General features: G+C 35.5%; 2 protein-coding genes across 13 annotated transcripts in view; one reads left to right on the top strand and one right to left on the bottom strand.

Annotated features, from left to right (window-relative positions):
- The window catches only part of LOC136340431 (uncharacterized), a 159,180-nt gene that overhangs the window by 95,814 nt on the left and 36,488 nt on the right, over positions 1 to 26,878 (top strand). For 5 of the 10 annotated variants that reach the window (XR_010732298.1, XR_010732300.1, XR_010732304.1 and 2 more), the window contains one exon: positions 12,773 to 12,838. The exons of 1 other annotated variant lie outside the window; for it this stretch is intronic. Coding sequence is in view for 4 of the 9 variants with exons in the window: in XM_066284533.1 (XP_066140630.1) it covers positions 12,773 to 12,838 (66 nt within the window). In the remaining 5 variants the exon portion in view is untranslated. Of the gene's footprint in view, positions 1 to 8,202; positions 8,322 to 12,772; positions 12,839 to 13,755; positions 13,868 to 21,925; positions 22,053 to 26,878 lie in introns of those variants that run through there. 4 more of the 10 variants (XR_010732303.1, XM_066284506.1, XM_066284517.1 and 1 more) reach the window with 3 other exon arrangements.
- Positions 1 to 26,878, bottom strand: part of LOC136340372 (5-hydroxytryptamine receptor 1-like) — a 145,439-nt gene that overhangs the window by 104,585 nt on the left and 13,976 nt on the right. The gene's annotated exons all lie outside the window — the stretch shown is intronic.

Here is a 26,878-nt window from a genome sequence, read left to right as displayed (position 1 = left end):
AATGTCAGGTTTATGAGGCGAATCAGTTTTCGACCCAGCGGGCTTGCGAGCAGGTCCGTAAATGATTAAGTCGAATATGACCTCATTACGTATGAGTTTTCATACAACGTTCTATGCCGAATTTCATGTTAATTTGCTAATAATTCAAATTTTAAGTCAGCATTAAAGTACCTTCAATCACCAAAGTTGTTCAAGTTAATTAATTTATGTATTTATTAATTTAATTTAATTTAATTAATGGCAATTCGTCATAATTTAGCTAATCCCCCTAACGATGGGGCACAGATGTTACCCAAACAGGGCTGTCAAGTTACGCTAAAACTTTCAAGGAGGACCGTGAAGTCCACGTAGTGTTCCATCATACGAGTGCTTCACTAATCCACTCTTATTTAACTCCATAGTCCTAATTTGATTAGGACTTTTGTACTACCAAGTTAACACCAGCTTTTCTTATAGCTTCCACGTTCAATAATAGTTGAATTTCCGAATAATTCCAAAGCTTCTCGAGTGGTTTGTTTACTCAACAGTCGACTGGTCTCAAAATCTAGCTTGTTCGCACAGAGTCGTCCCCTAGGGGATTTATTGTATTCTAGGTAACATTGACTTTCTTTAACGCTTCAGCTGACGGACTTCATGAGAATGATTAAATCTAGATAAGTAACCCAAAATCAACAAAAAGCAGCAAAATTTTATCGAGCAGCCGTTGCGGCGATAAGTAAATGTTGTTAAAAAAATTTCCAATTTCGATCAAATTTGAGGATTAATGCAAAAAAAACCTGTGTACATACATGAGGATTACTGGATTGGAAATCTATAAAATGAGAGCTCTCGCAAAAAATAAATTTCAGGCGCTTAACAAATTGTTTAGTTTTATTTGTTGGTGGTGGAGCGATACGCTTTGACAATTTTTAAGGTAATCGATTTAATATTGCGCCTGACTCTACAACGAACTCAAAGCGTTCTCTCTGTATCAAACTGGTAAATTTGATTTATATTTGCATTTAAAATGGAGTTTGAAACAATGAACGCTTTATCTAGACAATTATTGCTGTTGCTCAAAATTCATAACTATTTTAATTTTATTCACCATTGAGTGCAATGTATTAACAGATAATAAAGGGTAACACATTGCATGTTTGCCCGTTGAGATATTTTAATTACCTGTATTGTTGGCCCCCGTATTTTACTTTGTAAATTTAAATGCTCAGTTTCTGTACTCACAACACGCTCACTTTCATATAAAACGCGCCATCCAATAATAATAATAATTAAGTCTTTCAATTTTGGCAAAATAATGCTCCATAACAGAGTATTCAATGGTCAGATTTTAAATTAAAAAACAAACATATTTTTATTATGTAATGCAAATGCAAGCGTGTACTGTTCGCAGTATGCTTTGCAAAATATGATCTATATTCCCCTGGGGTATTTCATTCCGTGCTACATCACGGTGGTGTTATGGATCCTCCAAATTGTTTGGAGGCCTCGATAGATTACTAAGGCGGCAACTCATCATGTCCCAAAGACGTTCGATAGGTGATAGGTCTGGTGACTGTGCAGGCCAAGGTAGCATTTCCAATTGTGCTTGTTCCGGACACCTTCAAATAATGTTCGCAGTATGCGACCTTGTGTTGATTAAAAAGTCTAGATGGTCGACAACAAAAAAAAACATTGGCATTCTTTCTTCTTTACTTAAACATTGTTCATTTGATGCTCTATTGTAAAGCATTATTTTGCCAAAATTACATAACTCAATTATTATTATTATTCAGTGGGGTATTGCATATGAAACTGAGTATGTAAGTTGGAGAATATCGATTTCTTTCCAAGAATGAATAGTATGAAGTCCACCATTGCAATATAATTACATGTCATATCATACAGAGATACACTTGTATAATGGTTCCATAATTTTACAGGTTGTTGCTTTTCTAGGGTCAGCTCTATTTCACCTTCCCACACATTACTGTTCTATCACTGGTCGTTCATTTCTCGAAATGAACGGCCAGTGGTCCGAACGGCCACTTAGCCATTTATGGACTCGCTCGCAAGCTCCCTCGACCATAAACTGGTTCGTGTCGTAAAACTTACATTACGTACTTATTACATAAACAACTATAATATTATATTTCATGAATTAACCATAACTTTTTGTCATACTTTTTACTTTACCCCTTAAAATCTGCTATACTAATTTAAACTGGTCTAAATAAACGATTCCCAACCTATTGTCTCGAAAAGCTTCAAAGTATAATTAATTGAGTAGTTTCCATGGAGTCCTTGGAGCAAAGTGCTCAACTGCATGATCCAGAAAAGTGCAATTTTTGAATGGAATTAGTTCAACAGCTCAATAAATAAAATAAATAAACAAAGCGCTTGCCCGGTGGGTGATGATCTAAATAATACCAAATTTTCATGTGGCAGTAGACAGGAAAATTGGCAGTAAAAATGCAGCTGAGACCGTTGGAATATTAGTAAATGAAGGTTGCTATTACATAAGACAGTCCACCTTCGACACAAAGACATTGGCAGCAATCTTATATGAATTCGGATGAACTGCTAAATCAGAGACAGGACACAAAAGGAGTCTTGTCAGTCTTTAAGCAAACAAAAGGGGTTTTCTTACATTTGTTTTGCCCCGAGGAAAGCATTGCCGATACCTTTCAATGAAAAAGTGATTTATCACGGACATCAATATGGCGCCGCCCTCACGTTCTCCTCTTACCGTTCGTCGGGGATTTACAAAGGATTTCTAAACAGACTCCCTGGATTTCTCCCTGTCCCGAATTTCCAGTCGCTTTTCTCATATCGGACGTCGTGCTTTTATTGTGTGTCAGGACAGTTTAAATGAAAAGCTCCTCTGGATTGTTCCAGATTACTTTGTCTCCAACGAGTATGTATTTCTTTATATTTCGAATACGTCCTAGCTCTGACGACTGAGCTAACACGGATGAGGTTATTCAAATTTATTTAATACTCTTAGTCATGTTATTCTAGTTTAATAGAATTCGAGTTGAAACTCGTATCATCTCAGTCAAGAAATTAATCTGTCGTAACTTCTATCTGGTTGAACCAGGCAAGGAAATCCAGTTATAAAATTAATAAATGGCCTCGTCCATTTCCTTTTTTGTTAAAAAATGTATCGCAAATTCTGTAAGTTTAAGGTGATACAGAATTTATTAAAAGCTCGTAGAAAATCCTTAAGACATTCGAAAAAGTTTCTCCAATTATCCAGCTCTGGAAAACTTACAGATATCTATTTATGAAAAACTTACAAAATCCATGAAATATGCCGAAAGTTTGGGAGATTATAAAGTGGAAACTGGTAGAGAAATGTTCTAGGAAGTTAGACTTTGTGACAAATTCTTTTATTCTTCAAAATCCTCCGAAAATTCTGCAACTTTCTTAAGTCTTATAGTGCGTGGAATATTTTGAAATATCGGAAAATTCTAGGTAACTTTGAAATTATCCAGAATTTCTTGTTTCCTCATAGAACGTCCTTAAGGTTCGCAGCTCATAAAAATTTCTTTGCAATTCAACGCTGACTTTGTTTTCTATAAATTCGAAAATTTATAGAAAATCCTTAAATTTGAAGAAATCATGGGGAATTAGAAAGGCTCTAGAATTCCATAGAATCTAATTCAGACATTGAGTTAGTAAAATAATTCCATTCTAGAATATCCTGTAGGACTCACAGAAAATTCCTCATTTCTTAAGACATCTAGGGACCGTTCTAAAATTGTGGGAAATACTGAAGAAATTATAACAGTGCAGCCAGAATTCCGTAGCACACTTCCTGTGCTCTTTGTTTTCTAAATTATTTTATCAAAACTTTTTAGGTTTTTGAACGCATTATTTTGCCACATATTCCATATATCAATTTAAATCATTGTTGAGAATTGATTGTAAAGATGATGCTATTTTACTGCCCTTTCGCGAATTTTTCATTTTGCTTGTGAAAAACCTCCTCAAATATAGTTTAAATAACAAGAGAAAAGTAAAGAAGGTAAAGCCCGGTTCAGATTTTAACAACCGTAATCCCTCAGGGACTTTCGTTCCTTGTTTAAATCTCGAAGCGAAACCTTCAAATCGTGTATTACTACTTTCATATATTCTATATTAATCTTGCATTTCCCATAAAACATTAAGAGGGTTGTTAAGATTTCAATCGTGGCTCATAAATATTTGTACGGAATGATGGAAATTTTAGATTTTAGTATTCTATCTAGCTATATGTGCCCCCCATCCCAAGAACTGTGATCAAATCTCATATAAAAGTATCGTTTTCTAACTCGAATTCGATGTATAAACATGGCTAATTTATATCTTAGAAAAATAATTAGAACCCTCATGCGAGACAACGTAAATAACGAGCGGTTAACTGATTTATGTGGAAGATTGTTTACATAGTCATTAGATATGGTTGTTTTACTTTCTTCAATGATTTTAATAGGTACAATAATAATTATTCTAAGTCAAATGATTTTTTTCATTATCGAAACAGTATCACTTCTCTTAGGTCCGCTTAACGTGTGATTAAAGGCAAATCGCTGTGTTGAACTTGGCTGAGTTTGATATCCATTACGAAATGAATCCCCATGCACGGGGTGATTTAGGCGAATGCTACATGCAAGCTAATAGTGTAACGAAAAATTACAACTTCGTATTGCTTTCGGAGCAGTACAGGAATTGTCGTTTGACTCAAACTTTTCCCAGATTGCTCCTTTACGATTAACTCCATTTCTTCTAGGGTTAGAATTATTCTCGATCGATAACTTTCTTGAACTGTTTTCTTTGAAATACGCTAATGGCCACCCATTAACATAATTCAAAGGTGTCAAAAACTTTTGGAAACCCCATTCACTTTCCCAATAAATATATCACTTTCATGAACCATTTTTCAACAGGGATATTCGATTGTCCCACCGAAGGTTTTTCCCTTGAAAAAAGTAATTAACTTTTTTCGGGCAGCATAATTTTCAATGAATAATCGAAGCGACCGGGAAAATATCTGCGCTTAAATGAATGTCGGCGTTTAGTGAGCCCTTTACACGGACTCGCAACATGATTTACGCATTCGTATCAGTCAGTCTCTTAATTGACAAAACAAAGCAGAAAAATTGCCATTTCTGTGGCTCATAATGGTTTTTTCAAAACTAAATATAGCCTCTGGCTTAGTTTGCCGTTTACACTATTTCAATGATGTTTTTCCTCGAATCAGTAAGAAAAATTGATGATAATACCGAATGAAAGGCTTTTACTGACCTCTTTGGTTAGAATATTCCGCCTCTTCTGTTTTCTCGACCTATGCTGCTTTTTGGCCTCGGCTCCGCCTCGTCCATCAATTTAGATCGTCGGCCAAGCATACATATTACTTTTCCTACTAGATACCCAATATCCTATTCTCGTGTAATTACGCCCTTTATGATATTACATTTATTATTCACGCTTTAACTACAGGATGGTCGTTATGGATATTCCGATATATAAGGAACTGCCGATTCTCTAGATTGTTTTAAGACGAAAATGTTATATAAACTTGTCTTCTGAAACGAAGCGTTTTCGAGATATAGACTGTTAAATATTGAGAAAAGAATTTTTTTTTCGCAATTTCAAATTATAAATAGCAAATAACACGAAATCTTTTACTGAAACTCGATTAAAATGATGTAAACATAGACGTGTGTAAGGATTGCCATATTAGTTCTTATAGGGGAATGGGGGGTGCACCACTGGTATTTTAAAAATTGGGTACATTACAACAATTGTTGAAAATTACCAGCATTTGCAAAATATATGTGTCTATCCTGTTGGAGTCCCAGGAAAGAAACCTCTGACACCAAGTATTATTTTATACGTGGATACGGTCACGAAAAAGCAGGACAATGGGCGAGAGAAACACTGCTACTTAACGTAAACAAAATGTCTCTAGTAGGTTTAAATGTTGAATCGTACAAAAATGGTAATGAAATGAGAGAAGACTTTTCGCGTGTTTTTGTAAAACGAACTGACTTCGTCTTTTTAGTTTTCCGATCTCGTAAAGTTTGGATCACTCTTCTTTTCCTTCGTTGACCAATTCGGGCCCTGGTTGAATATTTCCCCATGGGTCAGGTTTTTCAGGGTGAAAGTGATCCAAACATGTACCTTAATGGGATTTTGCCGTTAATGTGTCAACACATGGGTTCTGCGAATGGTCAAATCGTTGATATTAGTCTATAGGCGGAGAACATTCACAATACCCTAGATGGTACGTACGGCGGATCTGGTTTATGTTTCTTCTAATGAATCCAGAACTGCCCTTTGAGTCCAGTAATTTATGAATTTGACTTTTTGACGTTCAAGATGTAGCAGACTCAACCACGAATAACATGGCGATGTGGATGGGAATCCAACAATCCTTTTTCTCGTGAAGTTTCGAAGACGTTCAAAAATACCAGAGATATTACAAATTACCTCACCGGATTCCACTATACGATGTCACAAATGATCCACATTATTGAGTGGCGTAAATTAATGCTTTTAAAACCCCATAAAAAGTAATCTAGAGGATTCAATTTCGGGGATCAGCGTGGCCACGAATAGTTTTGGTCTGCTGTTCGCCGACCTATCTAACGACCCGCATATCCACAATCCAGATTTTCAACGGGACACATTTAATTTTGTTCTCAAAAACGACGTATCATATCAAAAAAATGCAAGACACAGTTTTGATGTATTTCGAACCAAATCTTTGGAAAAATTTATTCAGTTTGGAAAATACCGGTGACATGCGCCCTATTTCCCTATAGGAATTAACGCGATAACCCTCGCGCCATGTTGCGTAACGTCTTTTTGAAAATACGTAGAAAAAATATTTTATTCTTAATATTTAACATTCTGTATCGCGAAAACGACTCATTTTAGGACATATGTTTGTGTAATATTTTCGTCTTAAAACTACCCAGAAAATTAGCTCTTTAAATATCGGCATACCTTTAGAGACTCTCCTGTATATTTCGCCAAACAAATCTTCGATTTAGCACGTGGGAACAACTCGATCCAAAGTGAAACAATTGCGATTTATTTGTTCTTTGTAAGATAAATAATGGTCAGTATGTTGCTAATTTTGGAGGTATCCATCCACAAGTAATTCTAACCGCTGTATCCGTGAAAGAGAATTTGATCATTTCGCGAGTTTGTACTAATTGCGAATGCTCACATTGCCATTGGATTATCAGAACTATCTGTTTGCTGCAATTTGCCAGATCCGATAAAGCAATATCGGCAAATTGATCGAAATCGTGTTATTCTATCCAGTATGTTATTCTGATCAATTTAATCATGCGGGCTAGATTCAAATCCTGAATAAATGGCGATCCGAATTTAATATAAACAAATTATAAAGGGGATGAAATTATCTTTGCCGGATAAACACGCCGGTCTCGTTTAGATATAGTTGGTAATGAGTCCATTATGGAAATATGGCTTATATTTTCAAGGGAATAGAGGTCGATGTTAGAATAAATGAAGGCTTCCAGTTTCCAGTTCCCGGTTTTTAAATTGCGCATTAATAGTTGTTTATAAAAAAAAAGAGAGATGATGTAGGTTGTCGTCGATTAAGTGGGCGATAGCTTTAATCAATCACTATGGACTCTCGTGTGTTGTTGCTTAAATGCTAAAGTTTCTTTCCTGATCGATTATTGCTTATTTTTCTGGTAGCAGCACACGGTGCGAAACTTAGCAAAACTTGAACAGTTACGTTATTTCGCCACGCTGTGCATTAGCGTGGTTGAAATATTGATGGCTTAAAAACCCCTCGTATAGTTCAAAGTACGTAATTTTTTATGTCCCTCAGAGGTTACGTATCAGTAATGAAGTCGCACTCTTTCGAAATTAATATTTAGCAAGAATTTGTCTTGCCGGGTTGCGGTATTGTGAAGCGACGTTATGAACAAAGAACACAACAGTCAAAACAACAAATTTAATTAAAATGTCAACAAATTAAGTGGCAACCTTGCAAAAATGTTTAAACATTCAAATATACCATTATTCCTTTTGAGCATATTGAATTTATATGACTTCTTATTTTGCTTAAGGTGATTTTCAATCGTTACATTTTGTGATGTTAATAAAAAGCTACATGATTTTAACCGTAGATATGAGTCAGTTATTATAATCAAGATACGGAAGTATATTTGTGATTATTGCTGTTTTTGTTATTAGATTACAGTTTCTGGGCATAACCGTGTATTACACACCGAGGTTATAAAGCACACCATTATGACCTGGAGCTTAAGGTAGAATCCGGAATCGCCGAGAGTTCCAAACCGCGAGGATTGTAAGTACGTCATAACCTGGGTTATATGCGCGATCCTTTCCACTGTTAGATTTGATAAAATTGCAATAAATTTAGTTAAATTAAGCATAAGTTAAAAGTCACACACACGCGTCTCGCGTTATAAATTTGCAAAGCGATGCGTTAATGGAAATATTGTGCTTTAAAAGGGTTCAGTATTGATTTTGTATCAATTAAAACAAAAACCGTTAAAAATTAATCATTCAATGCAAAATTAGTAAAGGATTGGAATAATTTTTGTTGTGTTTAGTGGTTGATTTACTAAATTGTATTCTGTTAAAAACAAGTACAATGAAAATTACGGAATGTCCGGGATAACAATTTAATGCAACAATTTTAATCGACTGAGAACTTCATTCATCTGTCAAATTTCATATTTCCACATTGTGCTGCTGGTTTCTCATTGTTACGCTGAACCAATCACAGGCGAATTACAGCGGTAATTTCCACTATTGCAATTATCGCCATAATTTCCCTAGTAACGTTGCAATAAATTGAAGTATATGGAAGCAGCGGTATCCTTCGAGGATATGATTCATGAATCTCTCCTCTTAAGTACGATTCAAGTATTAAAAAAATGTTGTTAAATTTACATTCATGAAAATTAAAGTCAACTCGTGCATTGGTGCAAATTTACCAAAAATTATCGGTAAATATCGTTACACCTACTACCCTTTGCTTCTAAAAATTTAAAAAATGAATTCATTTTTTTTTTGTATTGGGTGGTGCTAATATTTTTCAATTTTACAAACTGATAATGCAGCATTTCAGCTGTCTCCCTGTTAATTGAGTTGTTCAAATATGAACGTTTAATCATTGCCACAAATATGCACTTTAAATGTTTATACGGGCACAGAGAAAAATAAAAACATTTGATCTGGCTGCAGCCCATTAGTTTCAGATATTTGTTTACATTTGGTATTTATGGGTAATCAATAATACAAAATTATTATCATCACGGCCACCACCTTGTATGCAATAATTTCAATAATGTTCTCATATCATTAAGCTATTACTGAATGATTAATTTCTTTCTATTTTATATTTCACATTATATATGTATTATTTATTATTCAAGGCTTTGAAATCTTTCCCAGCATTATCGCGAAATTTATATTTTAGTCAAAAACTGTAACGGATACGCATTAGTTCATAGTTTATTCGGTTTGATGGGTTGTGCGTATCAAATACCTTGAATTTCCGAAGCGACCACCATGCCCTCAAATAAACACTAATAATAATGGGCCTCACCATAACAGCACAAATACAATAATTTGTAAATTTCAAATTATAAACGCTTGTTCATTGTTAAATACATAGGTATATGGTCGCCTAAATATTCATGAGCATACGCTATACGGCAAACATTTCACGAATAATTCTTATTATTAACAATTCCTTTTGTACTTTCAACTGCTGTATAATAATGAGAGCAATTTGACCTGCACAAAGTATTTTTAGATTAAAAAATCTATCTCTATGGAGTAGCTTAGTGTACTGATTTATTATTCTATATGTATATACAGGATGTTTCTGAATAGATAGTAAAAAATTTGGTGGGTGAAATTTGAGCCAAATTTTAGACGAAAAGTTCATATGAAAACATGCCCGGAAATCTACAGGGTGTTAAACACTTTTTTTTTCGTTTTTTTAATCCCTTGGCTATTATTTTATCAAAACTTATGAATATTTGATAAATGAGAACTCAAGACCCACCAATCAGCTTCCCCCCGTATATCAAATTAAAGTCCGAAAATTTCCGTTTGTAACGAACACTCGGCGTATAATATATACAAATGTCCAACAAGTTTTGATGAAAAATAAACAAGTAATTAAAAAAAACTAAAAATAAAGTGTTTTTTCATACCCTATAGATCGAGGCCGAAGCATTTTTTTGTATGTCTTTATATGATATTTTGGTCTTAATTTAGTTCAAGATTCACCAATTAAATTTTTTACCATCTTTTCAGAAACGCCCTGTATAGAATAATGAATACATACATACGTATGTATATGCAACGAATATTACCTAATTCATTGTATCTAATGGAGGTGAGGAAAAATAATATTTTTACTAACCCGTCTACCCCCGGATTCCTTCCAGGCTGAACACTGATATACTACTTAACAGAACGTAGAACACCCCGTAAAATTATTTGATTTAAATAAATGAGATGATCGATGTCCTCTGGAGGAATTTCATTCCAGGCTATCTGTATAACATTACAGAACGCCGCTAGGTTTGTGATCGATGAGAAATTTTCGTAATCTTCTATCCACAATATCTCAGATACGTTCGATCGGTGATAGATCTGGTGATCGAGGTGGCCAAGGAAACAAATTTATTTCGTTCATTTCGTTGGAAGAAATCCATAAAAACTTGATTAATGAGAGTTTGGAGATAGGGAAGAAGATGCTGCTGCAAGACTCCTTGGATAAAAAAGCGATATTGCCTCCGATGAAATTCAACGACGATCTGATACCATAAGCTATAGCACCCTATGCTATTATCTCTACAGTCTGGTGCACCTCGCACCTTATCACTCTTCCCCGACCCTCTTGCATAACCCGACAAGTTATGGATTCAGCGTCGTATCCCATTCCAGGTCCTATTGCGTTCATTCTCAGCACCACTGCATTTCATCAATGAAGAATAGTAGGGGGTAGTACAAGATAGGGTAAACTATTCGTAGCCTAATGGCCTGTCTATGTTCAGCTAATGAGTGCTCTGTCAACGCTATCAACCAGACGAATCTGTTTCGTAATGCCACAGGTTTGAGGCAACAATCTTGGAATTTTGTAGTTTTTCGATGCCTTCCTGAACCTCTCCTGCTTTGTGAGTGGTCTTCCTGGATGACCATTCCGATGACAACGCGCCAGGGTATTTAGACTCCGATTCAACCTAACGACAATTGCTCTAAACGATAAACTGTAAACCCACTATTCGCCCTATTTCAAGGTTGATTTATTTATTGCCCTTTTTACAGTTAAAAAAATACCTAAAATTCCTGATAACGCAATATCGAATGCGAGAATTTAATTGAAAACTGATCGTTTTTAGTATTCATATAAACAAACATGCACGCCGAAAATTATTTACATAAAACCTATTTTACAGAGTGTTCTCTTTTCTATGTTACGCAGTATGTCTGCGCTTAGGTCCACCGATATAGCTTCTTCATACATTTCTTGTTAGGAAAATATTTTCTTTACCGAAATGATAAACGCATTCAATTTTGTCGTTGATTAATGAAATTCTACCCTCATGTATAGAATAAACGATTGGCCGGAGGAAAACACAACAACGTTTACAGTTGCCTGGATTCGAAAACAAGACTAAAGATTTCAATTATCCCGTGCAGAAATTCTATCATTGTTCTATTCACAACGAACACAAGAAACCCGGCTCGATTGTTCCGGTTGTTTGCCGATACTCTGGAATAAAAGCGAATAAACTGGATTTTATCCTAAATTCTATAGATCCAATTAACTGGATTTTAGGTTTTAAACTACTCCAATAGCACTTTTCTTGTTTTTATTCATTGGTCAAAGCTTTTAAACTCAATTAAAAACTTATCACGACTGTTTTTTTATATCAGCTTACAGTGGCCGAGTTGGCATTTTCGTGACATTGGAATGCGTTTAACGTTAAATAAATAAACGTATAATTAAGTCGGTACAATTCTCGGTTTTTAGCCGGGTTGGGGAATAAATCTAGGGCAGAGTTCGAAACCATGCAAAACGCTCATTAATTTAAATTTTAAATTTTCACATTCACATACCGAAAGCTCCTGTTGCAATTTTAATACATCGCATCCTGCGAAATTGTTTGCCTATCAGCCTTGTTCATAGATTTAATTATCATTTTATTAGTGTATAATGTCCCATATTTCATTTATCAAATTCAATGAAAGAACTTTAATTGTACTCCTGAATAAATATGAAATTCAACTGTTGATGTTTATTTCACCAGTTAAGTTGGGAACATGCCAAAATATGTTATGAGGGAAAGTTCCCCGGCAATACAAAGTAGGAAGATTGTTAATTACTTTTGATTGATGCGACCTCGCCCCTTTAATCGTTACTGTTCAAACGTTAATGCATAACAAGGGTAACATACATACTCGGTGGTTCTATGATATTCGTGGGTGTAAATGATTGAGATTTTTTACGAAACAATATTTTTTACTGCCTCCAATGGCTGCACGCCACTGTTTTTTTTTCGAAAAGAAGGAAAATGTTGCAATTTATTGTATGATTCTGGTAAAAAAAATCTCGCTTGAGTTTTTTCTCGTCCACCGTTCCGAAACAAAAAACAACGATTATTACCTCAGGAACAAAACTTTTGGGGACTTTGCGGTTTCTATTGAGTTACTTAATATTTAGTCAAAGTTTATTTGCCTCTGAAGTTTCTCTACCTCTGTTCTTTTCTTTCAGATTTGCCATCTACTGCAGGATGTAATAAGTCCCTTAGATCGGATCAAAATATTTCGTGCCAAAAAGGTAGTATACTGAATTTTTGGAGGCTTCCGATTTAGCCCCTTGAGTCATTGACAGGCTCTGATTACTCAAGTTGATCTTTCTTATCTCTCACTTAGTTTCTTTACATTCTTATTTGTCACTCTTATTATTGTGCTACTTTTTTGCCCCCAGTATCTCTTTGCCAGTCGATTAATTGCCTTCATGATACTATAAGTTGCGAGTGCATATCACTTTCATTGGAACGCGCACTTCACAATTTACAAGCACTATGTGTGGTAGTTCATACGCACTGTAGGCTTTACACGTTTTCGAAATTTCTCGAATTAAGTGATGATTATAATTCCAGGCTTGAAGGATCATGTTTGAAATGGTAAGAATGTTGAGAATAATGTGAACGATTATGAGCGTTTGATTGGCGTTTCTTTTCTCATTACCCCTCAATGCCCCACTACGTGAAACATGGTTCTTTAAGGAGGATTTAACGACACACCTTTTATACATCTTTTGTTAGGAGATTTGCCAGTTTCATTTTGAAGAGTATACTTTTTTACGTATCTTTGGTTTTGAATATCACTCGTATGTTCTATTGAATCTAACGCTTATGCACTTGTCACAAATGCACGTAGAGATAATGATGCCGTGAAGACTAAAGAAAAAGAAATTACTGCATGCAGGATGGTTACTCTGCGAAAATCAAATCGAAGGTTTTTCTAGAAGTGCGAACTTTAATAACTAAATATTCGGACGATATACGAAATATTAAAAAGAATAAGTTGGCTACTGTTTAATAGTTTTTTTAAAAATTTAATTGACGGAAATAACTTTTAGGGAACTATAGCAGACGCTCAATAACATAAATACGTGATAATGAAAATATTGCGGTAATATAAACACAGAATTCAGACATATTCATAATTTGCAGATTATTTAATTCGTAGGTAAAAAATTTACTAAAACAACAGAACCTTCCAACAAAAGCGTTGTTACCATTAGATAATGCACCAAGTCAATCTTTGTCATGTATGTGCCGCTCAACGTAACTTCATTAATTCAACCCACGGACCAGAGTATAATAAGACTCGCCAAACTATATTACTGAAAATTTCTAATTTTTTCTCTTTTATCAAAGAATCCACGCTGGAATTCGTTTACATTGTTAAGCATTTGCTATATGTACTTATCACAAACTGTACTTCTGGATAAATGTTTTTTTTTTAATACAAAAAATACATAATTAAACTGCAAAAATGTATCAAATTTGCTGAAAATTTTTCGAAAACATTTAAATGTTTAAATTAAAAATAAATATTAATATGATGTAACATCACCCTTTGAAGCAAAAACTGCCTGTATTCTCTTTGGCACAGAATTTACCAAATTAAAAAAAAATTTGGGTATAGAAGCATCCATGTTGGTTATTTTTCCCTCTAAGGTTGAGATTGTGCACTGGAAATCATTACACGTAAACTGTTTCATCTTATGCCACAAATTTTCAACGGCGTTGAAGTCGTGGCTACTTGAAAGCCATGGCAATATTCTAACATTATTATCCTTAAACCATTTTTCCGTGGTTTTCCCAGCGTGGCGCGACGGGCCATCCTATTGGAATGTGAACCTTTTATTAAAAAAAATTTGTTCTGCTGTTGGAATTAGGTTTATCGATAAAATTTGTTGGCACTTTTCCGCATTTACAGTACCATCAATGAATTCATATTTTCCAACGCCTCTGCTCCTCGTGTATCTCCATATCATAACACCCTGGGGAAACTTTACGGCCCGCTTGAGGCAATCCTTATGGAATGTTTTTGATTTTGTCCGAATCACTCTCTTGCGAAAATCCCCTACGCAAACATCAAGTTTAGCTTCATCGCTAAATAATACTTTATTCCACCTTTATGCAAAAGATATTTTTGACTTTGCCCATTCCAAGTGTTTTTTCTTTTAAATGGTTGTTAACAATAGTTTTTCTTTTGTCTTGAAAAGGGATGGAAGTGAGAACATTATTTGATTTGTTTTGCAAATCGTAAAAGAATACTTTGTTATGTAAAAAATTTTAATAGACTTTTGCAACGATAGCCCTCACCACTCCCTTGATATATTTAAGTTCGCCTTGTGATTTCATTGCGTTTGGGTTTTCGGTAAAATACCTCTTTTGTTGGTTTCGGAAATTTCCATCATTTCACGACGCCCTCTTTCGGTAATGACACGAGGTTAGCCAGAACTTTTCCCACGAACATCAACACTAGCTGTCTACTCATACTTTTCTATAATATCTTCGATTTTTGATTTGACAATATCAGAGTAATTTGCAGTTTTCTTGCGTGGATTTGCTATTGTTGCATTGAGAACTTAAAATTTTCCAAAATTTTGTATTTGTCGCAAAACCGCGCGTCATAATATTTATGTTAAAAGTATGACAGATTAAATCTAATCTGACAGTTATTGACGAGCGGTCATTAAATTCGTCAATAATTGTCTACGTAACTCTTGCTCGATATTGAATAAATACTGTCTTCCGAATATTTATTAGTCAGCAAATTCATTACGCTCTTGAAATTTTTTATAGCAAAATAATTGTTTGTAGTTATCCGATATGATACGTAAATAGTTCCTGAATTGATATTTCCCTCGGCACAATAAAAAAAAACTATCAAATAATAGGAAACTTATTTTTAATAATGTTTCGTATATCTGTAATTGTTATGGCTCGTACCACAGGTTCAAGCTAAAGATACGACAAGATTACTGAATAACAGACTTGCAATTCCATGGAAAGTCGCTAAAACTGGACAATAAAGTCAAAAATAATTTAGAGTAAAAGTTGTGCCATATTTTCAGTTGTGTGACAATTTTGATGAGGGGGAAGATCAGAGATCTTCCCACATATTAAATAAACTGATATCCTAATGATATCCCATTTATCTCGGTCACACGAGGCTTCCTTCTTCTCGCTCTGCTCGTAAACACCTAATTCACAACTTATTACTATTATTACCCTATTTCAACCAAGTTCTTGTCTCGGTTCCAGAAAGCCTTTTGACTTTTCGTTGTTGTTGCCAAGTTTTCCATCATTTTCCATTACAGGAGTTTCGGATAATTTGTCAGGCTCCCATGTTATATTTACCTATTCGGTGTGGATCAATAATAGCCGAGCTCTCTAATTTCCGAATAGAGTTATGGAGTGACGTAGATAAATCTTGTTATTGGTCTCCATTAGTTCCCCAAACCGGGGCTGGTTTTAATTTGGCAAGTTGCAGTCTTTGAGATTCGAATTGTGGGCGTTCGATTTCGATCCGAGGGTTTCGAATTAGGTGATTGATTGCAGTGTCAATCTTAATGCCGCTGAGTTTGACACGAAGCAAACTATAAAGCAATTGAAGTTATGTCAACCCAAAATTATCCTGGAAAGAGGGAAGTTTAATTATCTGCCATGAACTATGGACTGGAAGGAAAAAATACATCATCCATCATCTAATCGGAAGTTAGCCTCGTTTGTCAAATAGAACAGTTCCGGAGCAGTAATTTTTAAAGCATATATTCCTCATCTCCCCGTGGAAAAAGGCGAAACGCAATCGCAGCCGAAGAAAGAAATAGAAAACAACAAAATGATAAAACGATTTTAGGGAGTTTGTGAAATCGATTCGTCATCCCAAAGGGTAAACATAAGAAAATCAGAACTCTATCAAATTACCGCAATCGTTAATGGAAGATGATGGAAAGAGCACAAAACAAGCAAAAGTAAAAAGGTTTTCAATGACGGAGGGAGTGTTATTAGAGCAACTGTAATATCGGCAGGCTACTCGACGCCAAACCTGAAAGATTGATTGGCTGATTAAGAGTCTTGAGTAAAGTTTGGGTCAAGGACTCACGTGCTTCATATCAGCAACATGTGGAAAGGGTTATTCCATAGAGACTTTCAAAAATCGACAATATTTTTGGATGGAGAATACATAGTTCAAGCCCTGTTACAAGAAAACCCGGAGAACCTGTAGGCTCATTCATCTCGCACCATTACAACTTATTCCACCATTAACTGGCCCATGACTAATCGTCGACATTTCCAGAGTGACAACGTTGCTCGTCACAAATTACCTGTAATGAAATTTGCCCGATGATACACCGAATATGCTCCAAATTCCCGTGCAATATGCCATTTAATGGAAACCATGATGGAAACGGTAGCTTTGCACGTTCTATGGGGCGTCTCATGAAAGGAACGCCCTGGATGATCTAAAGGAGGACAATGGAAGTTTAACGTACGCCAATTTGCTTTTAATTTCGGATATACTCCTGTGGAGATATGTTATGTTGGATTATAAAAGATGAACGACAATAGTTGGATTAGTACACATCAGCAAAGCAATTGCGAGTATAAAGGATTGTTAATTAGATACATGTCATTGGACCTGTTCATATATAGGCCGATTCACATGTGCAACTTCGGTAAATGATATTCAGTTACAATCGTCAAATACGCATTTTTTTAAAACCGCACGGTGTCAAGCTTCGTCTTGCTAAGCCCTACAATTTTTGAGATACAGGGTGTCTAAAAGAACGGATGACACTATAACTTAGTTATGAACGGATTTCGATTAAAGTTTAGGTTTCATTTTTTTTTCAGTTAAAATTTTTTTTAACATAAACTTGTCATACATTATTAAATTCAGAAAAAAAACTTTTCTATCAAAAAATGTAAATACATTCATTTCTATTTGAAATTCTGAAGTTGAAACCTGTAACAGAAAAAATTGAGTTCAAAAAAATCATCTTTCACGTTACTTGGTAGTCCGAATAATATAATTTTAATTAATTTTCAGTTCATCAAATATCATTCATAAATGACGGAGTTATAGTTTTGTCCGTTTTTTTAGACATCCTGTATATAGTGTATTTTGGTCCTAATAAGAACTCTCCATTGATTTGTAGACTCAAGCATGGTCAAGAAGTCTGAGGGGATAGTGCGGAAACTTCTTGAACATGAATGAAAGTGCCTGCATGAAAATTCACATTTAACCTGCCTCCGTTCTTTAAATTGTTATCGTTTCAAAACAAATTTGAAGGAAAGCACGTCAGACGGAACTAACCTTCTTCTTTCATAATTTGAGCCTTTACAGAATTTTCCATTGCATAAATTTTGTTCATTGGCCTCTATACAGGCTGAAACTTAAGTAAAAGCTCCCCCGCTCGGAAGTGTAACACCTATTCAACAACTTCAAAATAACTGAACTCGAAGTCAACTTCACAACTTCTCGATGTAGCGGTACATATCCAGTCTCGCTCACTTTTCCAGCTGTACAAATCAAAGAAATGTGAACGTAGCCCCCGCATCCAGACTTACATTTCTAATGCACAAACTGTTACAAAACGAGAGTGCGCGTGCATTTTTCGTCGTTCCACGATTCCTGAGGGAGCGAAGGAGTTATTGGAAAATGGGATGAAAGTTACTCGTTTCTATTTCCCCGATGAACTCTGTGAAGTTTTATCAATTTTAAATTGTCCGGAGTATCTTAGCGAGAAATTGCTCAGGGTGATGGATTAAAAGGTTTTTCATTACTAAGCGACACGCCGGTGATAAGAGTCCTTCGTAAGGAACTTTCGATGTTCGGACCCAAATGAGATTTGAGCACTTCCGGATTTTCAGTGCCGGGACGCAAGTTGCGTTAAAAAAAATTCGTATATCACGCGAAAGAAGTACCTATAAAAATCTGTAGATACCGGAACAGTTTAAGTCTTGATGGTCTATCCAGGGTGAGCAGGTGTTCTAGCCAATTATATGCAAAAAATAACTCAAGATTAGTGCAAAATATGAACGCTCTGAATGCCAGAACCTCCTTCGATTTCAGACAGGTGCGTTGGTTTAAAAATCAATAAGCTGCAGGCTTCTGAGGAAAAACTAGTGGCGAATTCCATTAATTGAGGTAAAACAAACTAATCGAATTACCGTTCTCTTTTTCTCCCAGTAAAACGGGAAGTAAAACTGGACGAGTATTCTAACCGATGAAGCTGGGCTGCAATGACACATTATCGTACTTGTGAAATTCGCTAATCGAAACTAACGTCGCACTTCAAAACTCCTACTTCCATTTTACTCTTTAAACTTTTCCGATCTGGATCCACTTTAATAACTCTATTTTTGTTGGTTAATTGTCGTGTTTTTCGCAGAGCTGAAAAATTCAGGCCGACTAATTACCCATTATAAACATAAATAAGTGTAGCCGGGAGCGTTATTGTGAAATGTCAAAACATAGTTTCTTTAACGAGGACAAGTCGTACAGCAAACCGATATGCTGATAAGGATAATGGAATTAACAATTTTTGTAGACAATAATCACCAGATCCGAATATATATTTAAAAGTTTCGGTACATGGTAACTAAATTTGGGACAGAAATAAGCTGATAATCGTGAATTATATTCAAGAATCGGTAGTTATGCAATAATCTATTAGTTCAGCCTGCAGGTTAGCCTTTTCTTTCGAATATGTTATTTATACATAAAAGCTAAAGAAGTTCCGCATAAATTCGTTAAAAATTGAAAGAAATGTTTTTCATGAAAATGCTAGAACACCTCAAATATCGTTATGCATTTTTTGAGGTAACCGATTTGTATACAGGGTTACCCATTGAGTATATAAATGTACTTTTTAATTTTTTCCTTATAGAACTCCATGTATATTATGACTTTTTCGAATTCTTTGAGAAATTTTTAACGTATTTCATGAAACATCCCCAGTGTAAATTCAACAGTTATCGATATTTTGCGCAATATGGCAATTAAAGTGGCCTGCTGAACTGCGTGACCTCGCCCCTATGGGGTTATCTGAAACGTAGGGTGTATTTAAATAAATTCCGCAATACAAAAAAATTAAAACATAAAATGACTCGAGAAGCTCAACAAAAATCTCCTAAAATAGTAAAGAAAGTTTTTGAGGAATTTAAATTGCAGCTCGTCCACCGTCAGATTAGTTCAGGTTAGGATTAGGTCAGCGGGCCACAGGTCGAGCACTTAATACATTAGATGATAGTAGTTTATATTGTTACTTTTTATGTAATAATGGTTCTATCGTTATTTCTATTTTTTACTTATTTTTTTCGAAAACTGTTGAATTTAGATATGAGTATGTTACATGAATAATGTTGAGGAAAAAAGTCAAAAACATCATTACATTCAAAGGGTTCCAAAATAAGCAAACTAAAAAGTACATTTATATGCCAAATGGGTAACCCTGTATACACGTCGGTTACCTCAAAAAATGCATAACAAATACGATATTTAAGCCGTTCCAGCATTTTCATGAAAAATATTTCCTTAAATAAAAAGAAAAATTATATCGGTTTTTTTGTCCTCTATGCATGGTAATACCTTTAGACTGAATTCAGGAATTGTGTCAGACAAGGTGTTCTGAAAAAACTTATGCAAAAGAAGACCAGAATTTTCTCAGATGAAAATAGGCCAATTTAGCATAATTTAAACATATGCAAAAATACCCTCCTGTTAGAAGTGGACAGGGGGGTAGCTCTAAAGTTGATGGAAAGTGTGATTTTTAAATTCTATATTGTTGAACCGCCTTTGTGGCATTTTGACCAAATTTGACAAGCACTACAATAATGTTTTTTGACATTTCACCTAATGGGTTTGATAAACATTATTTAACATCGATTAAATTTAGTCAATAATTTTCAAGAGTAACAGACATTTTTTCTAATCCATGACCATTAACTATTTTTTTTTCATCTTTAATATCTTATCTCATCTTCAAATTACGAGCCACATGCGAAATTTTCCTAAATTAAAGTCACATTATTAGTCCTAACTTTGAGCAATTCATATTTGAGTATTAAACTGTTTTTCAACTGATTTTATATAATCCTTAAATAATCGCAATTAAGAGTAATCTGAGCTATAAGGTTAATCTAATATTATGCAGAGCCTCTGTCATATATGCTGTTGCAATATATTAAAAATTTCAGCTTACCACGTAATGCAGATATTTTTCTCTGTATAAATTAAGAACAGGGACATATGAATGTAGTCAGAAGTATATGTTGAAACAGTGTACAAGATAGTTCAATATTCGAAAACGGTTTTGCCGAATTTCCCTAGGTTTGAGGAAAAATCGGAATCTGTTACAACGGTTTTTTCAAAATAAATCCACAAATTCACGGCGAGATTTTATTCACTTCATGACACCTACTTTAAGAGTGGACCATAGCGATCAGGTCACCCAGCATATTTTGATCATTTTCAAGTTACAGAAAAGGTGTTTTAGGCATATCTAATATAACAACATCCCATTTAAATCTCAACTTGACCTCCTCTGATGAGCAGCTCTTCAAAATAATTTCTGAATGAAAATACGTATTGATCTTAGATTTTGGGGTTAAATAGTGATAAATATTTTCTCTGGGGTTATCGGAGACAAATCGTAGGATTTCCCAACCGATTACTGTAACCCGATTTGGCGGCAACCACAGAGATCGTAACCAAGATTACAAACAAATCTCTGCCTCGGAATTTTGTCTGGAAGGAAAAATCTAATAAGCATTCCGGAGCATTCTTACTCCAATAAGACTTACCTGGCAGATTAAATTTTAAATTTTCTCATAAAATATGGCTCTGAAAGCAATGAAAGCCAATTTAAATCGCTAATAAATTTAATAAGGACCGAACATGAGCGTTCGCATCGGAAATGGTAAAATGCCGGCCTTTGGGATGCTCATCTAATGACTAATGACACAGCAGTAGGTACCATTCAGTCAGGCTGTGACCCAGCCGCTTATCTCATTAGTCGTTCAATGTCAAGTTAATATTCATTTGGGATAACGTGTGTTAAAAATCGGAAAGTTTTTCGGTTCGATGATGATGAGAGGCTTACTGGCATATGGCACAGCTCGAAGAAGTAAAAATTCGGTTTGCAAAGTTAGAAGAAAGGCACAAAACCATAGACAAACATTGATATCTGCATTGGTCCATCCAACTTCGACAATGTCATGTTTGTCTGAATGAATGCATTCGTGGGCGACCTTTTGGGATGTTACTGGAAAATTTTTGACTTAGCTGTTTCCTTTAAGCCTGTCAGCCGTTGTGATGAATTATCTCCATTTTACAGATGAGACGGTGACGAATGAAATAGGATTATGCACCACGTGTAAGGTCGTCTTGATATCTATTCAGTTGACGTGATGACTAAGTATAATATAATTTAAGGCAATGGATTTTTTTTAAATATATTTCTGTCAGCTAAATGAAGTTATAAATTAGAGCATGCACATTCGACTGAAGTTTATTTAGTTAGATGTGAACGATGGTCCTATAAATGGGAAAAACCAACCCTGCAAGCACCGCAGTATATTAGTCACGGGGCCTGTTGTGCATGCTCTTTTCGAAAAAAACAAAGCCGTAAAATAATGGAAATCGACCATCCCAAACGTAAGGGCAGGTTGACAACTTACTGGTAACCTGTACTCAGTTGTTACATATTTAACAGCATTGGACTTAGAAGATTTCAGAATTTACATTGGTTAGCTGCTTCGAGGCGTTTCGAGCCCTTGACTGCACCCATTAGCACTGCCACTGTCAGAGTAATATTACTTACTTATACAGGAAAACTATTTACATATTGTAACTTGAGAAAATGAACCTTAGAAAATAATTTAAAGTTTAATGTTTTTTCCTAATTTAAGCCAGAAAAATTGCAAGAACATAGTAATTTTCGTTTATTTTTTTTTATCTCCGAGAGTAGGTAAAGTACTTTCGTTATAAGACACAACTTTGCCTCCATTTACCTGACTCCAAATTTGAAGACTTTCGACATTACAACGTGGAGAAGTGAATTGAGACACCTTGCACCAGGTGGCCGTTCGTAATGTGAATTGTTTTAAACTTTAATAGCTTTGGAGGAAGTTATGGCCATTTATAGGTTTTGTCGCTGGTTCTTAGGAATATTACGTAGGCTGTTTTACTGACCACTAGAACTATCCTTTCCGTCAATTATATTCGAACTGTGGCATCCATGCGTTAATGCTTGAACTTTATCTCTTCAATATCGAAACCGCAATTTACAATAATCAGTTTTATGAAAAAGGGCATCCAGAAATACTCTGTTTCATTAGATATCATTATGCCAAACATGCGAAAGTACCATTATCAGCAGATATGATTTTTCCAAACGTATAACCCTGATTTAATGCCGTGGCTACTGGTATTTGCATACTGTTTGTTAGGGGAGAACGTAATTCGTTGTATTTTGAGTGTATTATTGTCATGTTCCAGACCTTCTAGCAAATAACCTCGAAATAAAACTCCTATAATATGGCTTGTAAAACATTCAGGGTCCTGTAATAGTGCGTCTTCCCTAGCTTCTATACTAATAAAATTTACATTTTTTTCTTCTGCAGCATTACACAGCACATAAAGGCGTATTTCCAGAAATTATTTCCTAATGCACAGGGTGACCTCAAAAAGTGTGACAATATACAACTTTGCTATTTTAAATAGAACCCCCTACTTTTTAAAGTTATTTTCGGATTTTTCGTTAAGTTTTAAGATCATGTGAGATGTCCTATCCTTAAAAATGACCGTATTCAGAGCATTCGGAAAAAATTGAATATTTTACAATTACAAAGTTTCATAGAAATCGACATCGTGCGCTAACCTCTGTGAATACCTGAATCAGTTTTCTGGGGCTTATTCTTTAAGAAAAAAATTGTAAATTTTATTGGTGTAGAAGCTAAAGACGTGTGGCGCACTGTTGCAGGGACCTGTGTGAGCCCCATGTAAAACGACAACTGAGCAAAACAACAATCCTCAACTTTCTGATTTATTAAGAATTTCTTAATGCGCCCTCACCTCCCTATTGCACAGGATGTTTTAAAGCGGCCATAAAGATCCTTTACAACGAATGAGATAAAATACTGGAACTGGATGGAAGTATGAAACGGGACGTGGTATTTTTGGTGATGAGTGGCACCAAGAGATGCAAGAAATTCTTGTGGGATGGGAAGAAAGCTTTAATTAACAGCAGAAATTTCAACGATCGAGAATTTAAAATCGAGTTTTATATTCGATGCTTGTCGACGGAAATGGGTCTTACGTGTTTCGTCTACGTACTTTGGGCCTAGGTACAATGTTAAAAGCAGTAGCATGCCCAACTTAGAGATGTACATATTTATAAAAATACTTGAATAAAGTACATATTATGTTATCGATGTCATCGATAATAGACTAGGCGCTCCTATCAAACAAAAACCGAGATAACAAATTGCGAATCGTAAATCTGACCTTCATCGTCTGTCTGTTTTCCGCCTGTCTTCTTGACCGTGAACTATAATGATTTCAGCAACATTTCCATTTTGATCCAGGTCATGAGCGACATGAAAATAAAAATATTTGCAATCGGGGCGCTTCCTCGTTAGGGTTGTTCCAAGTTTTCCGTTCAATAATAAATTTATGAGGATCATAAAGGCAGGCGGTGTTTCATTCCTTTTGGTGGCGAGAAAGATGCATATCAATAAAGTTGGTATATGTCTCCTAATAAAAATATTCCAACTTTCATTTAAGTGCTCGAAGACAGTAAATTTCATAGCGTTGATGTCGAAGGAACTTTAAATATTCTGGACATGCTTAGCATATTGATTTCATTTTGGAGTCAGGTCAGGACTGCATTTAGGAGGTGAGAGAGTGGGCAAACCCCCCCATTGCCAGGTGCGCCAGTGAAAACAGAAATGATGTAGTTACTACATTATAGTAGCGAGTTTCTGGAAAGAGTAATGTTTAAAATGAAAATATTATTTTTTACTAACAGGCAGTGTGAGACCTCGATGATGTTATTATACAGGCGAGCGGAAGCGGATGCGTAGGTAGGATGCAGGTATCCCTACTGTGCTAAATCCGGCCCTGAGCCAGATTATTCCAGATGCGATAGAAACGAAGTGTCGGATCTGAAAAATTGTATTGGCCAGTGAAGGCTCTCCCAAAAGTGCCCCAGGAAGGTTATCTAGGTGCTTCGCTATTTTTAATAATGCAGCAGCAAAAACAAGATTTAAACATAAATTTCCTGCTTTTTTAGGATATTTCCGACTATATTAGAAATTCCAACATTTTCGTACTTACTTGAAAATTGATAAACACCTAAACACTTAACTTTGGCCCTATTTAAAACAGGTCGTATCTCTTACGGTTTCGGAAATTACAATGATGGAGCTCGAATTCGGAACACTGAGCGCTCTTTAATTTTTTTTCAGTCTTGGAAAATTTGCGATTAGGACAATCGTAATGGAGCTAAATTTTGCAATTTAGTTCAGGCTGAAGTCTCATATTAATTTAATGCACTATTATGGTCGAAAAAACTGGACGGCTACCTACAGTACGCTTAAATTACATGTAGTCGTCCAATATTCTTAATTTCTGAAATGCATTCCCGTTAAATCGGCATATCGAGTTACATGTTTTAAAGGTTTTATAAGAGAACAACTCCGAAGTTGCATTAGATAATTTCTCCGAGAAGTCCGTCAGAAATATGCCGAACTGGCAACAGAGCACACGGGCACCATATCAACTTTCCATGTTTTTTCATATGCGCTAAAGACGAAATATTTGCCGCTCTTTAACAATTCGGGTCTTTAACATTTAAAATTTCTCTTTGAAAAAACAACACCCATATGCAAACGTCAAGCTTTTTTCGCTTCTGCGTCGCGTTTCTGGCAGACCGCACGACAAAGTCGTCGGGCATATACAAAAAGAAAAACACATAAATAAAAAAATCCCACGATCTCTGAAATCTCTCCAGATTGAAGAAATGTAAAAACTTCCGTTTTTCCGCACAGCAATTTAAGGCAATTTTTAGGTATTTTATAGGAAGTGAAATGAGACAGATAATTGGATGAGAAAAGCCGAAATACGAGAATAGTCCCAGAAGTACCCGCCCTAACACTTAAATAAAAAAAATTTTGGAAAATGTTACATTATTTTTCAATATAGACTCTCTTGAGATTGACACACTTCTACCAGCGATGTCTTCTAGATCCTGTTTATAGTAAAAAGCTTCGTATGTTTCAAAATAAGCGTCACCCTCGGACTCCATCTCTCCATTATTGACCAATCTCTTTCCATCGAGTCATTTTTTCAAGTTTGGAATTAGAAAGTCATCTGAGGGAGGCAAAATCTGACGAATCAGTTGCGCGAGGAAAAAGTTCGAAACCAAGTTGATTGATTTTGGCCATCGCGATGACGGAAATGTAGACTGATGCGTTGTTTTGATGAAACAAGACTTTCTTTTTGTCAAATGCGGTCAATTTTTTCCTAGTTTCGTCATTCCTACGCTGCAAAAATTGTTTATACTTTCCGTTCAGTGCTTTTCCTTTATGGATATAATCAATAAAAATTATCCCACGTGCATTCCAAAAAACAGCCGCCATCGCCTTTCTTGTAGATAAAACGGTTTTCGTCTTCTTTGGAGCTGATTTTCCCCCTTGAGTGCATTGTTTTGACTGCTCTTTCGCCTCAGGTATACAATAATGAACACATGTTGAAACATGAATGAATTCATGACATGACTTAAAAACTCGGCTTCATTGTTGCGAAATTTCGTCAAACACTCCCTTGAACGTCACATCTTCACGGCGCTCTTTTTGTCCATCTTGAGCACAGTTTTCTCATATTCAATTGTTTGGTCAAAACGCGATGTCCAGTACTTTTTAAAATGCCTATTATATTTGGTAACTCGCGCAATTTTAGCTGACAGTCTTCCAGTATAGTTTTGTGAATTTTCATTACAATTTCTAGAGTGGTCACATCTGGAGTGTCATTCGGCCGACTTCTGCGGAATTCGTTTGGGCAGCTCGTACGACCTCGTTGGAACTCTGCCACACAATATTTCGCGGCTGTTAACCAAAGATCAAATTCCCCAAAGTAGAATCTAACTCCGCTGTGATGCTAGATGGACTAATACCTTTAAAAAAAAAAAGGATGGAACCACGTGTCGATGGACAATTTTTTCCATCGATCCGCAAAATCTCTAAAAGCGTTCAATGAAAGCGGTTCCAAAACAAGCACAAATCAACGT

The sequence above is a fragment of the Euwallacea fornicatus genome, chromosome 1 (assembly GCF_040115645.1).
Source record: "Euwallacea fornicatus isolate EFF26 chromosome 1, ASM4011564v1, whole genome shotgun sequence".
NCBI lineage: Eukaryota > Metazoa > Arthropoda > Insecta > Coleoptera > Curculionidae > Euwallacea > Euwallacea fornicatus.
The sequence above is the reverse complement of the archived record's forward strand: the minus strand, read 5'-3'. Positions and strand labels throughout refer to the sequence as shown.